The sequence below is a fragment of the Toxorhynchites rutilus genome, chromosome 2 (genome assembly GCF_029784135.1).
Source record: "Toxorhynchites rutilus septentrionalis strain SRP chromosome 2, ASM2978413v1, whole genome shotgun sequence".
NCBI classification, from domain to species: Eukaryota; Metazoa; Arthropoda; class Insecta; order Diptera; family Culicidae; genus Toxorhynchites; species Toxorhynchites rutilus.
This window is the reverse complement of record NC_073745.1, coordinates 214,509,497-214,527,045: the sequence shown is the minus strand read 5'-3', so window position 1 is coordinate 214,527,045 and position 17,549 is coordinate 214,509,497. Positions and strand designations below refer to the sequence as shown.

General features: G+C 36.6%; 1 protein-coding gene across 1 annotated transcript in view; it reads right to left on the bottom strand.

Annotated features, from left to right (window-relative positions):
* LOC129766660 (uncharacterized) overlaps positions 1-14,439 on the bottom strand; it is a 69,470-nt gene extending 55,031 nt beyond the window's left edge. Inside the window, exons 1-2 of the mRNA XM_055767247.1 lie at positions 14,047-14,439; positions 128-555 (exon numbers count right to left, since the gene is read on the bottom strand). Coding sequence (XP_055623222.1) covers positions 128-555; positions 14,047-14,439 — 821 coding nt within the window. The remainder of the gene's footprint in view (positions 1-127; positions 556-14,046) is intronic.
* Positions 14,440-17,549: the final 3,110 nt, after the last annotated feature.

Genomic DNA, 17,549 nt, shown 5'->3' with positions numbered 1-17,549 from the left:
TGATGATAATCGTGCTATAATATTCTTGATAACAATGGGTTTGTTGTTATCAGTAAACGTCACCGTTCATCCCAAATTATGATGTAACACACTGAAAACTACTTTCGTCACAACACATCCAATTTACCAGATATCAAAAAGCCCGAATGTCTGACGCGACGCAGTCGTTGGAATCGCGAAAGTTATTTCCGCATTGATACTAATGTTCAGTTCGGCGAAACGTTGGAATTCATCCTCGTCGTCATCGTCACGACGGTCGCTATCGTTGGCGTTGTAATATGCATAAGTTATGTTACTGTCCTGTCCTAAAACTGCAGAATCGGCTTTCCCTGAATTCGCCAAAAGGCAATTATCTTGCTGGTTGACTGGTTCACGGCAGCGGAAGCTACGTTCTGTCCGTAATCGATACATCCGGGTCCATCGTTCAGGATTGGATGCAGCCAACAAAACGCTCGCTGCTGATGTTGAAAGGCTGCTGCTGTTGCTGTTGTTGTTCGATTGTTTATCAATTATCAACCAATGGAACGATGAGTTGAAGAGCTCGTATCGCGAGGCCTGAAAGTAATGGTTGCTGGATGAGAATTCTGCGGTGCAATATATCGACGATCAAAATACGGTATCGGTATGATAATCATAAAAAAGCTGAATAAAATGCTAAAATGCTGAATAAACTTTGTATATAATAGGAGTACTGGTAAGTTCCTTTGTTTTTTTTTTCAAAAATTAATGCTTTATTCTGCAAAAATGGTTACAAATTTAATATTCAAAGTATTGCCCATCGCTAGTCACGAAATTTTCCCATCTTCCTGACAATTCACAGATCCGTTTGCGGAAATAATCGGCCGGTTTGTCGGTTAACCACGAATCGATCCAATTTTTGACTTCATCAAAATTGGGGAAGTGCTGGTCAACCAGGCCATGTTGCATCGATCGAAAAAGGTAGTAATCGGACGGAGCAATGTCTGGAGAATACGACGGGTGGGATAGGACCTCCCATTTCAGTGTTTTCAAGTATGTATTGACCGGTTTCGCGACATGCGGCTGAGCATTGTCGTACTGCAAAATAACTTTATCGTGTCTTTGCTCATATTGTGGACGTTTTTCCTTCAGCGCACTACTCAAACGCATCAATTATCGTCGGTAAAGGTCCCCCGTAATGGTTTCATTCGGTTTTAGCAGCTTATACTAAACCACACCCAGCTGGTTCCACCAAATAGACAGCATAACCTTCTGGCAGTGAATACTCCGCACGGCCGTCGATGTTGATGCATGGCCGGGGTATCCATACGTTGCCCGACGTTTAGGATTGTCGTAATAGACTCACTTTTTATCGCCAGTAACGATTCGATGCAAAAAAACCTTTCTTTTATGCCGTTGGAGCAGATGTTCGCACGTGAAAAAACGGCGTTCGACGTCTCGTGGCTTCAATTTATACGGCACCCAATGTCCTATCTTTCGGATTATTCCTTTAGCTTTTAAACGATTGGATATGGTTCGCTGAGCTACTTCAAGTGTATCTGCAAGTTCTTGTTGTGTTTGTGACGGATCTCGATCGAGTAAAGCCTCGAATTCTTCATCTTCAAACTTTTTTGGCGGTCCGGAAGTTCTTCGTCTTCAAAATCAAAATTACCATTTTTAAATCGTGCAAACCACGTCTGACACGTTCGCTCAGTTGGAGCATGATCACCACAAACTTCCACCAAAATGCGATGACTTTCCGCAGCTTTTTTCTTCATATTGAAGTAATTAAGTAACACTCCCCGCAAAAACACTCTCGTTGGTACGAAATTCGACATGTTCGAAGTGGCAAAAAACTATGTTGATATATACAGGTCGAACTCGATTATTCGGAGCATTGATTTTTTTTCACTCCGGATAATCGAATCATGAAAAAAAATCTCTCTTTAAACGTAATATAATTATGATTTGCACTTATTCATTAAACGTTTTTATCTAGCTTGGACCTGTTTGTATGCGCTGTATCACATTAATAGAAATTTAACCCCCTTCCTGCTGACCGTTTGATCTGGAATTTGGAACACATCTTTATCTCTGGTGTCATAATAAAACTGCGTATTTCATGAGCTTGAAAATCCAATATGGCGGCCGGTACAAAATGGCGGATTATGTTCATATTTCCTCAAAATCCCATCAATATGGGTTTTCCAAAAACCCCATCAATATGGGTATCGAATGAAAGGGCTTGCCCAGTAGAACATAGTTATCTATGGAAAATGTAATTCAAAGAAAGAGGCCGCTACAAAATGGTGGATAACATATTTTCTCAGAACCACTACAATTTGGGTATCAAATGAAAGGGCTTAACTAGTAAAACACATTTATTTATTAAAATGCAAATCCAAAATGGCCGCCACCACGAAATGGCGCTTGACCTGTTTGTATGTATGTTTGAATGTTTGTAGAATTGTCCCACATTAATAGAAAATTGACCCCATTCCTGTCAACTGATTAATCTGAAATTTGGAAGACACCTTTAGTTCTACTGTCATCATAAAACTGCGTATTCCATGATCTTGAAAAATTCAATTTGGCCGCCGCTAAAAAATCGCTGAATGGCTTGACTTGGAGAACACAACACATGATAAACAACATAAATTCAAAAAGGTCGCGCCACTGAATGGCCGACTATGTATTTTTTGCAATTCCCTCAATATCGGTATCAAATGAAATGTATTAAACTAACAGAATGCAGTACATCATAAATATATTCCGAAGAAAAATAGGTGAGAAATAAACGTTAGATTTCCATTAACCACAATTAGTTGTTTCAACATGTTTAACGATTTTATTTTCGCCTCATCATCGCCCTAGATTAATGATGGAACGGATGTGTTAACTACTAACTGCTACTTGCCAATTATTTTCTAGCTTTTAGTACATTAAACCGTTAAACTTAAATTTTTATTCACTTATTTTATTTTTTAGTTTTTAGTAAATTATCTATAATATTTGGATGACGTACTGTATTCTATTCGTCGAATCATTTCATTTGCTACCTAATATTGAGGGGGGTTGCAAAAAATACATAGTCGACCATTTTGTGGCGGTGACCTTTTCGAATTAATGTTGTTCATAATGTAGTGTATTCTCCAAGTCAAGCCATTCAGCCATTTTTTAGAGGCGGCCAAATTGAATCTTCGAAGATCATGGAATACGCATTTTTATAATGACAGTAGAATAAAAGGGGTGTTCCAAATTTCAGATCAATCAGTGATCAGGAATGGGGTCAAATTTCAATTAATGTGGGACAACCCTACAAACACTCAAACAAACATACAAACAGGGTAAGCTGAATAAAACCATTAAAAAGTAATTGTTTATTTGGGAACTGCGGCCATCTTGGATTTGGATTTTTCATGATCTACTTTGTTCTACCAGTCGAGCACTTTCATTTGATACCCGTATTGATGGGGCTTTGAAAAAATGGCGCCCGTTTGTGGTGGGGGCCATTTTGGATTTGTATATTTCATAATTAACTGGGTTCTACTAGTCAAGCTCTTTCATTTGATACCCATATTGATGGGGGTGTGAAAAAAATATATATGGCGCCATCTGGTGGTGGAGGCCATTTTGGATTTACATTTTTCATGAATAACTGTATTCTACTAGTCAAGCCCTTTCATTTAATATCCATATTGATGTGGTTCTGATAAAATATGTAATCCGCCATTTTGTAGTGGCCACCATCTTGGATTTGCATTTTCATAAATAATTGTGTTCTACTAGTCAAGCCCTTTCATTTGATACCCATATTGATGGGGTTGTGAAAAAAATATATATGGCGCCATCTGGTGGTGGAGGCCATTTTGGCTTTACATTTTTCATAAATGACTGTGTTCTACTAGTCTAGCCCTTTCATTTGATACTCATATTGATAGGGTTCTTAGAAAATATGTAATACGTCATTTTGTAGTTTCCGCCATCTTGGATTTTTTCATAAATAACTGTGTTCTACTAGACAAACCCTTTCATTTGATATTCATATTGGCTATTCAATATGGAATTATTTCCAAAATTTCCAAAAATCGAAAATAAAATACTCCGGATAATCGAGTCTAAAATTCCGGATAATCGAGTCTCCGGATAATCGAGTCCGACCTGTACTTAAAAAGACGCACTTTCCAATGCTTTCCAACGAATGTCTGGAAATTTTATTCACAGGAATAATAATCAATTTACGCCATCTGTTGTTAAACCGAAGAAACTTACCGGTACACCTAATAATAAAAAATACCAATTTAAAAAAAGTAGATGAAAAAAAATATTTTTCTAATTACAATAACTACTAATCTTAATTTTGTTTAAAGTCAAGATAGCGATATAGTATATTTAGATCTTATTAAAATATGAACTTTCGTTGGAGATGTCAAGTTTCTTTTTTTTTCATACATACATTTATTGAATCTTCCATAATGTGGAAATAACAATAATTGGTTATACATTTAGTTCTAACATAATAAAGTATTACGTTTGTTGTCAATTCTTACAGTTAAAATTTCACATGTGTGCTGGAGCACAACACTAACGTTTGACCACGTTCAAATAATTAAGGTTTTTTTCTTCAGACGTGTTGACCGAGTCGCCTTGCTAGTGGATTTGGATGATTCTTCACCTTTTCCGCATATTTCCTCCTCGTTTTATGAAGTTCTTCTTTAACCGTCGCCATCCCTAAGTCTCGATGTATGACACAATTGCGGATGTACCAAGGGGCGCCAGTAATTTGTCTTAGCAGTTTATTTTGTACTCTTTCGATGATTTCGATATTACTTGCTGAAGCTGTTTGCCATAGTTGACAGCCGTAATGCCAAATAGGTTTCAGCATGGATTTGTATAGAAGTAGTTTGAACTCTAGTTTTAATTTCGACTTCCTCCCGATTAGCCAATGTATTTGTTTTGCTCGCATCTTCAATTGCGTTTTCTTCGCATCTTCAATTGCGTTTTCTTCGCATCTATGTGTTTCTTCCAGGTTAGACGACGATCTAGATGTACACCAAGATATTTAATTTCATTCGATTGAGGTACTGCAGATCTATTGAACTTAATTTGTGGGCATGTGTTCTTATTAAGCATGAACGTAACGTGGACACATTTTGTTTCATTTACTTTAATTCTCCATTTTTGAAGCCACTTTTCCACGACCGTTATGTGTTCCTGGAGATCCCGTGAAGCAATCGTTCTGTTTTTGTGACTGCTGAGAATAGCTGTGTCATCTGCGAATGTTGTAGTCATTAAGTTACGCGCGGTCGGGAGATCAGCTGTGTAGATGAGATAGAGAACTGGTCCAAGAACACTGCCCTGAGGAACGCCAGCATAAATTTCTTGCTCTGGTGATAGAGTTTGGTTATACCGAACATGAAACTTTCTTCCCAGTAGATAAGAACGCATAATTTCATATACTTGTGGTAGCATATTTTTAATTTTATAGAGCAGTCCTTCGTGCCAGACTTTATCGAAAGCTTGAGCTACACCAAGAAAAAGCGCTGAGCAGTATCCTCGGTCTTCATATACTTTACGAATTTCTTCTATCAATCGGTGCACTTGTTCAATAGTGCCATGTTTTGCTCGGAATCCGAATTGATGATTCGGGATTAATCTTTCAATCTCGGGCGCTGAATTTATCAGGATAATTTTTTCGAACACTTTTGAGAAGATTGGAAGGATGCTGATAGGTCTATAAGATTCCACTTTCTGTGCGTCTTTCCCTGGCTTAGGAATCATAATGATGGTCGAAATTTTCCATGCTTGTGGGAAATATCCTTTATGGGTCATTGCGTTGAAAATTCTCGTGAGATGTTTAATTGCTGGGTCAGGTAGTTCCTTGATCATATATCCGTTGATGTGGTCGATACCGGGTGACTTTTTCACATTGATATGATTATTGATAACATGTCTCACCAGCCGATGTTTGATTTTCATTTTGTTTTGGTTTATAGCACCAGAAAATTCGAGCGTTTCTTGATTAGGTCCGGATAGATTCGGAGTGAAAACTTTTTAAAGATGGTTTGCAAAAGTTGCTGCTTCTTCACCGTCACTTCTGGCCCAATTACCAGAGGGCATTCTAAACGGCGGGACTTGTAACTGAGGTCGTTTTAGATTCTTAGTTGCCTTCCATAGTGAGTAATTATTATTTTGATTTGGCGATAATTCAGTTAAGCAATTATGGAATTTTTCATCTTTCTCGTCTTGTAATAGCTTTCTTAATTTACGTTGTGCCACATTGAATTGGTTTTTAGATTCTGGCGATCGTTTGTTTTGCCAGATACGTCTTAGTCGTCGCTTTTCTGCAACTGCTGCTTTTATGTGGGAGGCAGTAATAATTTTTTTGTGTTTCTGAGGCTTCATAGGTGGGGTAGCTATTTTCGCAGCGTTCTTCATGAGTATACTGAGCTGGTTAACTGCTTCCTCGATATGATGTTCGTTATCCAGAGGTAGATCGAGAATGTTAGAGGAGATATATGTCTTATATTTTGTCCAATTCGTGGAAAGGTTAGTGAGATTAGATGACGTCTGCTTCACTTCCTTTTCTATGAAGTATTCCAGGAGTATTGGTGAGTGATCAGATGATAAATCCAGAAGAAGCTTCGATCGAATTCGTTTACTATTAATATTTTTTGTGACAGCGAAATCTAGCAGGTCCGGAAGTCGTGCGAGGTCCTCTGGCCAGTGTGTCGGTTCACCGCATGATGCAATGTCATAGCCAGAGTCAGTGATGACGTTGTATAATACGCGACCACGAGTGGTAATCAGCCTTGATCCCCAAAAGGTATGTTTTGCGTTAAAGTCACCAGCGACGATAAATCGGTGCCCTTGGAGTGAGAAGAAGTCTTTCAGTTCCTCTTCCGAAGGGTGGTGGTTCGGTGAAGAGTAGAGTGCTGTTAGTACTATTTTCTCAGATTTATTCTCGATGCACACAGCCGCTGCTTGGATATTTAGAGTACTGTGACGGTGCCATAAATAGTGTGGAATATCTCGTTTGATGAGGACCGCAGCCCCACCTCTTGCTGATCCGCGCGGGTGATTTGTACCATAGAAATCATATCCCGTGACTCTGATGTTGTAGTAATCCGTCAGATGAGTTTCATTGATAAGAAAAACGTCAATGTCGTGTTGGTTCAAGAATAGTTTAATTTCATTCAAATGGTTATGTATCCCGTTTGCATTCCAATAGCAGATTTTCAAAAAAATTATTTTGAACATTGCAATTTTTGGATGAGAAGTTGCTGGCTGCGCAACATTTCTTGCATCATTGCTTGCATTGATGTCATGAGTTGCATAATTGAACCCATAAATACTTGTAATTGGTCCGCGGGAGGAATTATTGGTGTTGAAGGTTGGGAGAGTAGAGCATCCCTATACGATGTGCTAGGTGTAGGCGTGAAACCAGGAGGTTGGGGTTTCGGGTGTGTGGCTGAATTTACCGTTGGTTGCAGGGTTGGCTGATAGTTTGCAGGCCTGCTAGTTGCAGCTTTTTGTCGAGATTCTTGCGGTTTTTTCTTTAATGTTGTATATACAGGGCACCCCCTGTAGTTTGCAGTATGGTTGCCACCGCAGTTGCTGCATTTTTTTGCTTCTGTTGCTGTTCTTGGGACTGGGCATTTTTTTGTCTCATGAATGCCACTGCAGTCAACTTTCTATCTTTCATAGTTTCTGGCATATAAGGCATTTTTGTATGGAGACTTAATCAAAAATAATGTTTTACCCGTAATGTGTGCAAATTCTCGCGTTCGACATGTTCTTGACATATTTATCAGTAGAAAAAAGGTAGCAGAGCATGTAAATCGCGATAATTTATACATAAAAATATTACGAAACAAACATTAATAGTAATTTTTCAAAGAAAAAAAATAACGACTGCTGTTCGTAAAACTTTTTCCCTGTAAAAGTGCCCATCTTCCGATGTATGGGTGACTTGTTGTATGTGCTATTTGTTTTCGAGAGAAATAAATTTTTATTTTCAAAATTTGTTTTTTTTTCAAATAATTGTTTCATATTTTTTTATGAAAACATCAAGAATACGCTGCATTTCATTCTTTCACTAAAATGCTGTAGGCCTGATAGATTTTGTGTGGGAAATTTCTTGAAATTTTGAGTTGTTTTTCAACGAAAAATCTCAATTTAAAAACTATAAGATCTACAAAATGTTGGTTAAAGAACGAAATCTATCATTAAAAAATATCAAACAAATTAATTTTTGAAAAAAAGTTTAAGTTTAAGTTTACAAAAATATATATATTGAAAATTACAATTCATTTCCCTCGGAAATATTTGTTTGACAAAATGAAAAAATTAAATTGAAAAAATAAATATAAAAAGCCCTTACAATTTCCAACAAGAAGATGGGCACCTTTACAAGGAGAAAGTTTTTCTGATAAGAATTTTTTTCATGTTTTCTTCGAAAAATTACTAATAATGTTTAACTCGTAACATTTTTATGTATAAATTATCGCTATTAACATGTGCTGAACTTTTTTCTATTTAGAAACATGTCAAGAACATGCCAAACGCCAAAAATTTATACACTTAAATGTAACGTTTTACATTAGTTTTTCAATAAACTTAATACGAAAATGCCTTATATTCCGGAAACATATACAACAGAAACATTCATATTTTAATAAGATCTAAAACTTTGTCGAATACCCTATATCGCTTTCTTGACTTTAAACAAAATAAGGATTGCGTTTTTTTTTTCAAGGAAACATGAAAGAGTTGTTGTAAGAAAATCTTTTTCCCTGTGAAAGTGTCCATCTTCTGATGTATTGACGATTTGTTGAGAATCATAAGAGCTATTCATATGATTTTTGGAGAATTTATAAAAAAAATAAATTTTTGAAAAAAAATATTTTTAATTGTAATGTTTTTTTTCAGTGAAATTTTCGAAATTTTTATTTTTTTTTTGCATTTTTCATGAAAATTCAACAATTTTCTACAATTCATCTCACCAGAATTTTGTAGGTATCATAGTTTTTAAGTCATAAATTATTGTAAAAAAATAAGGAAAAAAATTTTGGCCCTGTTCAAAATTTAGTCGAATTCTTCTTTGAAGATTCCAAGTATGCAAAGTAACCCATCTCTTCAAACTCACAATGTTTCACTGCTATCTGGTGTGGTGCTGTCAACTCCTGAGACAAGTTGCCATGTAATTCGTCAACTATTAATAAACGCATTTATATGTTGTACAAAACGCCACAACATTCTAAAAAACTTGACCTAGTTGTTTTTCTAACTAAAATTTTGAAGCAGTCCAAATGACTTCCTTGGACAATCTAGTGTTAAAGACAACCTTTTCAAAAGTTTGATTGGTCCTCATTCGTATTTTTCTTCAACTGCAGAGGTTCACGAAGACTTAAACTTAGTTTCCGTCTGAAGAAAGCTGAGAAATTTTTTTCTTTAAAATAACACGAATTATTTCAATGAAAGTATTTTTTTTTTGTTCATAAAAGATATGTCGATTTCGAAGCAATCTATTGATTCACTCAAGTGAATCACCACTAAATACATGCTGCATCGATAAGAACGAGTGATAATCAGAAGTGGCTTTGTCTGATGAGTACGGTGGATGAGGAAGGGTTTTCCTTTCGAGCTACGACAACGTTTCCTTGACAGGTTTTCCAATATGTGACTATGCGTTATCGTGAAGGAAAATAATTTCAACAAATGATGAATCTTCTGTTCACTTCAACCCATTTTTCGTTTTTAAAGGTATTCCATGATCGCTCGTTGCACAATTGATGTATGCAGACGATCTGAAATTGTTTCGTGTAGTAACATCAAGTATGGACTGCTGTGCTCTTCAAATGGATGTAGATACTCTGCTGGGATGGTGCTCAATAAATGGCATGGAGGTGAATATTAGGAAATGTCATGCGATAACATTTTCGCGACTTTGCTCACCAATCACATTTGAATATGCGATGGGGTCGACCGAAGTGGAAAGAGTTGCAGCCGTCAAAGACCTGGGAATCGTGCTCGACAATAAGCTAAAATTTACGCAGCATATTGCAACGGTCACCGCTAAGGCTTTCTCCGTTCTCGGGTTCATTAGACGCCACACTCAGGCATTTAGAGATGTCTATTGCCTCAAATCGTTGTATGTGTCTCTCGTACGCAGTATATTGGAATATGGTGTTACTGTTTGGGCCCCATACCACGCTGTTCACATCGCTCGTCTGGAACGTGTTCAGAAAAGTTTCATCCGATATGCTCTTCGTCATCTCCCCTGGCGCAACGACCAACATCTGACCACATATGAAGAACGCTGCGCACTGATTCACTTACCGACACTGCAAAAACGACGAGAATTTCTCCAGAAACTGCTGATTTTCGACCTTCTTAACAACAATCTTGACTGTGCTGAAGTTTTGGGCAAGCTTCGAATCAATGCTCCAGGTAGAACAACCAGACAATTTGTTTTCTTCCTGCAAGCAGCACATCGTACTCTATACGGACAGAACAATTCCTTGGATGTTTGTTGCCAACGGTTGAATGAAGTGTATTATTTGTTTGAATTCGATATGTCCAGAAATGTGTATGTTATAAGGATTCAATAATTGAATTTTAGTCTGTCCGACAATTTCTTGGCGAAGACTGAATAAATAAAAAAAAAATATATATATATATTTTTTTTATAACCAGTATTCTTCTTCTCCTTTTGCTTCTTCTTTTTCTTTATCTTTTTCTTTTTCTTCTTCTTCTTTTTGTTCTTCGCTGTATTCTTCGCTTAAAAACTGATCAGATGGCGGCGAGGACGCCCAGAATGTCTTTTGGTCAAAGCCTTAGGTTCAGAATGTTTTCTAAATTGGACTTTTTCAAGGCTACAGATAAATTACCTGCAAAAATTTTAAGTCTCTTCAATCGAACATTCACTCACTCGCCAAAACATTATTTAAATGACCTTTTGCAAGGCTGGTAGATGACAGTTTAGGTTTGTTTCCCAATATCAATAATCCAAAACATCATCATCATCATACGTTACTCTTATTACTCACTCAACAGACTTTCAACAGGCTTTCCATTGAGTCCGGGTTAGCGATCGAATTCTGCGCGTATACAATAGCCAGCTCACCCTCAATCCAAAAAAGATCACCTCAGAGAACACTTCTTCACCGCAAATAAAATTTAAGTTTTCCAAAACCGAATCGAATACCGAGACAATCCAGTTTAATGTCGTACAATTATCGTCATCATCATCATCATCACCATCATCACAAAAAAATCCGCTCGAATGAACATTTAAGTATAAAGCCTCAGTAAAACAAACCAAAAAGGAGAAGAAGGAAGTCAAAAAGTGAGAAGAAATTGAGAAATTGTGTAGAAATAAAATAAAAATTCATCAGAATCTCAATCGAATCCACCAACACCATCGAAAGCACAAAGACGCCAGTGGTTTAATTGCAATTGACTACTCTTGGAGTAGTCCTATGTCTCTCTGATTATGTATATTATATATTATTCTGATTATGTATGTTATGAATATTATGGTGAAATATTTTGAAATTTTGTCAAACTAGTTATTCTAATTAATATTCTAGTGTTCTAGTATTCTTCCGAGAGATACTACTAAATAAAAATTTTCGACTTCGCACTCTGTTCCTCAATTTTTTTGTAGAGTGTATAAAAACGAATACAATCAATAATTACGAGGACAAAATACAATTCTTCTGAAAGAACAATATTTTTTTCAAAAAAAGACTAGCTAATTGGCTTCAATTCGATATATCAATCATCTGAATCATAATTTTTCATCTTCTTCTCGAATGGTGTTAACGTTCCCTGTGGAACTTTTGCCGCCTCAACGTATGCATTAACTAGCGTAATTTATTACTACTTAGTTGAAATTTCTTAAGCCAAATAACACGCCATAAATGTATTCCGAGGGGCAAGCTCTAGAATACGCGTGACCACAGTGCAAGTCGAAGGAAATTTCTCTAACAAAAAATCCCCCGGCCAGAACGGGAATCGAACCCGAACACCCGGCATGGTAATGTGAGACGCTAACCACTCGGCCACGGGTGCACTAATTTTTCATAATTTTTGTAAAAATTTTTGTAAAAAAAGAGAGGGAGGAGGGGTAAATTATGTTTCGGACTACCCTAAAATGGCCCCGGAGGCGATCTGGCGTAGTGGTAACATCCATGCTTCTCACGCTAAAGGTTACGAGTTCAATTCTCACTCCCGACATTCTTCCAAAAATGGAAGTAAAAGTGACGAACCAGCCAAATGAGTTGAAAGTCACTATAATACAGATAAAAAAAAACCCTAAAATGGAAATGAGCACCCTAATGAAAAAAATGGGGACTAATATTTTGCGATAAGGAAAAAAATTGCCACTTTTCACCAAAATCTCAGAACCACTCTATCTGATTAGTACGGAATAGTTTCGTATGTATATAAAACAAAAAAAGTATTACTAAATCCCAGAACTAGAAGCATGTAATTTTGAAGTGATTAAATGTTATTTTATTACATTTATGTCTAGCAAAGTTACAGTATTTGAAATATCGCTTAAAAATTCGATACCGCGCTTCGATCTTCTAGTTTTTTTTGTCGAGTCTTGTTACAATCTCTCTGTATTTCGAAAATGTTTCATGTGGAACTTAGTTATTAGCATTTAGAGCAATTCTCATTACATGAAAAATCTGTTGGACAATCAATATATATTATTTCTGTACATTCTTATTATGTTTAGCTACGATTTTCTGCCAATAATTTCTTGAATCAGCTTCTACAAAATTTCTCGGATGTTTTTCATGTTCCTACAAATGTAACACAAATTTCTGCATTACTCGGGAATTAATCAAGCAAATGACACCAAATTAGGCATATAGATGTTTTAGGGTGCAATAAATTATTCTATGGTGGTTAGAAACTCCACCCTCCTCTCTATGGGGGGAGGGGGGTCTACCATACAATTGAAACACAAATTTCTGCATTACTCAAGAATAAATCAAACATATGGAACCAAATTAGGCATGTGAAGGTTTCAAGGGGCACGACACGTTTCTATGGCGAATTGACACTTCTCCTCCCTCTCTAAGGGGGACTGCCATACAAATGAAACACAAATTTCTACAGAACTCGAAAACTAATTGAGCAAATTGAGCCGAATTCGGCATGTGAAGGTTCTAGGAGGCACGAAACGTATCTATGGTAGATAGACACTCCTCCCTCCTCTCTAAGGGGAGGCTACCATACAAATGAAACACAAATTTATGCATAACTCGAAAACTAATCAATCAAATGGAGCCAAACTTAGCATGTGAAGGTTTTTGAATATGAGAAATGTTTCTATGATGGTATGACACCCCTTTCTCCTCTGAAATGGAGAAGGGGTCCCGTAAAACTAATACACATATTTCAACCAAACATGACAATTGTTTTTTTAATGTGACAAAACTCCTTTATCATCTTCTATCTATATAAATAAAAATGGATCACCGAATGTGTTGATATGAGCAAAACTCAAGAAAGGAATTGCTCGATTTAGGGCTGTCTTTATTCTATCATATTTTCTGTATCAAACATTTATCCCATGTAACGGAGAAACATGTTATTTGCAAGTGGTTGAAAAATCTTGAACGAGAATTGTGTCTGAAAATTATCGGATATTATAATGACGAGTATGGTAGGAATTTTATAGTAAATAGTATAGGAATTTTATAGTAAAATGAAATTTCAAGGGTAGATTAGCAAATCAATCAATGAACAGACCGCGATTGGACCTGTGAACTTGCGCTTAGTAAAAAAAAACGTGAATGTGATAACGAAAAATAAATTTTGGGCGAGACGAAGTTTGCCGGGTCAGCTAGTATAATATAAAATTATATAAAAGAACAAGTTCACTTTAAGTTGCTCGTGTCTGAACCTTGATTTATTTCACCAATAATGAAAAAAACATGCAAAGAAGGATTAAGCAGCATCACTGCGAACCAATTAAATAGAGCAGATTCATATTCGAATACCAGATCCATCTATTTATTCTTTTAAAATGGTTATAAACCAGGAATGAAATATCTAAACCCTTACCTGTCGCAGTACTTCATCTGCATTTCGACATTCCAAACTGAGCAATACAAACTGTTGATGACCGACAACCTCCAACATGCGAGAAGCATACAAAACACCTTCGTCGTCCCCCTCATCACTTCCATTACCATCAACGTTAATGGCTCTAACTGTTATGTTACCATCATTCATTAGACCCTTGATAACATCGTAAAATGTTAAGTATCGTTCTGAATTGGCCAGCGAACACGTGAACACGACACCAAATTTTAAGCGCTTATACGAGGTGATAAATTCGAATATCAATTTTGCAACAATTTCGCCGTAATCATTATTGGTCTCACCGGAAAAATCTACGCTACTAGCGAGTACCAACAGTGAGGCGAATAAAACCAACTTCAGCTGGTAATTCATTTTGTAACCGACTGTTGGCTCGGAACCGCACACTATCGGAGAACTGCCGGCAACTGTTCGTCGCCGAAAGGAGACTGAAGTGACAATCCGCAGACGGTTTTATGGACGATTCAAAATACTCAATTATTAATACTCATGTTCAGGTAAACGATCCGTTAGTTATTTTGATCAACAACATTCAGAAGTGAATGACAGGAATAATTTCAATAGAATTAAGCTGGAATGTAACAACGCACGTTGACATGCTAATCTACCCGGCTGTGTAACCTCTTTTTGTACAATAATTGTACAACAAAAGAGTTGAAAACGATAGTGGTTCAAAAAATTAAAAAAGTGAAATTAATAGTAAGCAATTAAAACATGTTTTAAAACATGCCGTTCCTATTTATGAAGATATTAACTGCCTATTTTGATTTTCTTGTCCGTGGTTACTTCTTTTAATGTTAAAATACTTATTTTTATAAAAATTGCCATTTTAAGCCATGACGGAAGGATTTTCTGAAATGGTAAAATATAACTACACTGTTTTCATAACTATAGAGCAGCTCGTTTAATAGTCCAATAGAATTAATATAGTTTATTATTTATGCATCAATTTAAGCAAACACTTATATTTTTACTGGATGTGTTGTGAAACATACAGACGAAATTTCACATCGAACTGCTCCCTGTAGATTACTTTTTTATTTTTATTTACAATTTTAACAGAAGGCCAGCTAGATGTACACAGTAAGTGTCAAAGGTATTGATATTTGGTGATTGGTGATTGCTTGTTTGTACATCATTAAAATTTAAAATAAAAAGGAGTCCGTCTTTCCCGACCTTCCGCTATATAAATTTACAATTCGAATGCTCAATCAGTAGGGGAAAGTTGGGAAAGACTGACAGCGTAAGAAAAACGGACACCTGTATGTATGATTAATAAATTACATTTTTGTTTTAAATTTTAATTATGTACAAAAACATGCAATACATTGTGTTGCATGCATTGTGTGATACCTTTGACACTTACTGTGTGCACCTAGATGACCTTCGGTTAAAATTGTAAATAAAAACAAAAAAGTAATCTACAAAGAGCAGCTTGATGTAAATTTTCGTCTGAAGAAAATAAGGTTCTCATTGTTATCGATTATTTTTGGGGTATGTTTCGTTACGTGAGTGTTTTACCATCACTTCCTCTACCAGTTTATCGAATCAGCGGTGAAGTTTTCTCATTTACTAATCAAGTGGTGTAAAACGGACCCAATAAAAGATAAACCTTATCGAATTTCATTCTAAGATGTAAGAGTTGAACAACAACCAGAATAAATTTGAACTCAGTATCTCAAAAGACCTGTGTTTTATTGAAAAAAAAAGTTAACAAGTCCCAAACGAAAGACCCGTTATAAGAACTATTTATCGGAAATATTTGCCCGGTATTGGGTAAACTGAATCAATTAGTCGATTCGATCCCTACAGCTATCACACCGAACAAATTTTCGAATTTGTAAATCAATAGAATCTTATCGAATCGAGTTCTTTCTCGAACGTCGGCAAATTGCTTACTTTCAAAAAAGGTGTCGAAATGTTGCCAAAGCAAAATATCAGGAATGCAATAAGCAAACCAAACAGCTCGAAAAATTATGCCGACAGCTTTCTCTCGCGTGAGGAAAGGCTGAATGGAAAACTCCATGTATTGCGGCAAAGAAAAATGTTCTGTATGTTCAAACAGAAGGATAAAAGGCGGAAGACTAATTATCTTGGTGATACATGCGAACACCTGAACTGCATTTTGGGGACTGTTTCGAATAATATTATACGTATTATAGCATATATTTTTTATATGAAAACAACATATTAAAACACTTTTTTAGCGTAGAAATTTCAAGACTTTTAGACTTTTTCAAGTAGAAATAATTCCGACCGCAGAGGGACAATCTGAAAAAAAAATTAAACGGAAACTTTAACGAAGAAATATCCACTCTTACAACTAATATGTTTTATCTTACAACTAATATTGTTTTATTGAGCTTAGCCTAAACACCTTATAAATTGATTACGGCCAGGTATGGGCAAAATCGCATCGAAATTCGTTCAACAACACTCATTCACAGATAAAACTCACCCTTCTATTCTCCGTTTATGCCTCACTTAATGTGAGACGGAAAACATTCACCTATCATCTTCGCGGCAGTAAAATATAGGTAGATAGTTGAAATCGAGTTGTTCCCTGTACACTATTGCAAAGACATTTTGACGTAGAACTACGTCTTTCATTAAGGGTGCCAAATCAGAAAACAGGTCACGTTTTTATGAAATAAAGTTAACGTTAATAACTATTTTTGCCGCGAACGGATTTTGGTAATTTACATAGTAAACGAATCGGGAATTCCCTAAGATTTGTTTAATATGCTATACATTAGAATCTCCTGGTTGTGATCGAATACATGTAATAAAGCAAATCGATCTTGCATTGTGGTGTTTTTTTTTGTGTTCGAGCTCTGTGCACTAGTGTTTCTGTGCTTTTCAATTTGCACATATCTGTCGTACCGATACCGCCACCTCTCGCTCCTACACGCTCGCTCTTACACGTCTGAAGCGCCATCTGGACGCAAACGTAGGAAGCTTGACCTCATCGTCCATCCTTGGGTTGCATAATCAACGGCGCATACAGATTTCTGACATCACCGTCGTTTAGTGCGACTTCGACATTTAACTGAGACCATCATTCACCATCCCTCGGCGATATGGACACGTGCCAAGCCTGTTCACGATCCCTGAGTTCTGGAAAAGCGATTTCTTGCAGTGGATCATGTGGTTTTATTTTCCACCACACTTGTGTCGGACTAACGAAACTGCATTATTCAGCATGGTCGGCTAGAGTCGGGCTGCTGTGGTTCTGCGACTCCTGTCGGCTGAATTTCAACCCTGCTGTGCACAATCAAGAGAATACCATCATTAAAGCTCTACGAGAACTGCTTATACGTACGGACTCGATGGATACACGCTTGGGCAACTATGGCGAAAATCTTCGAACGATCAACAAAACGCTATTTGAAACAAAACGGAAACCCAAACTCACCAATCAATCGTTAAATCAGTCGACTTTTCATCAAAACATTGATCAGCTC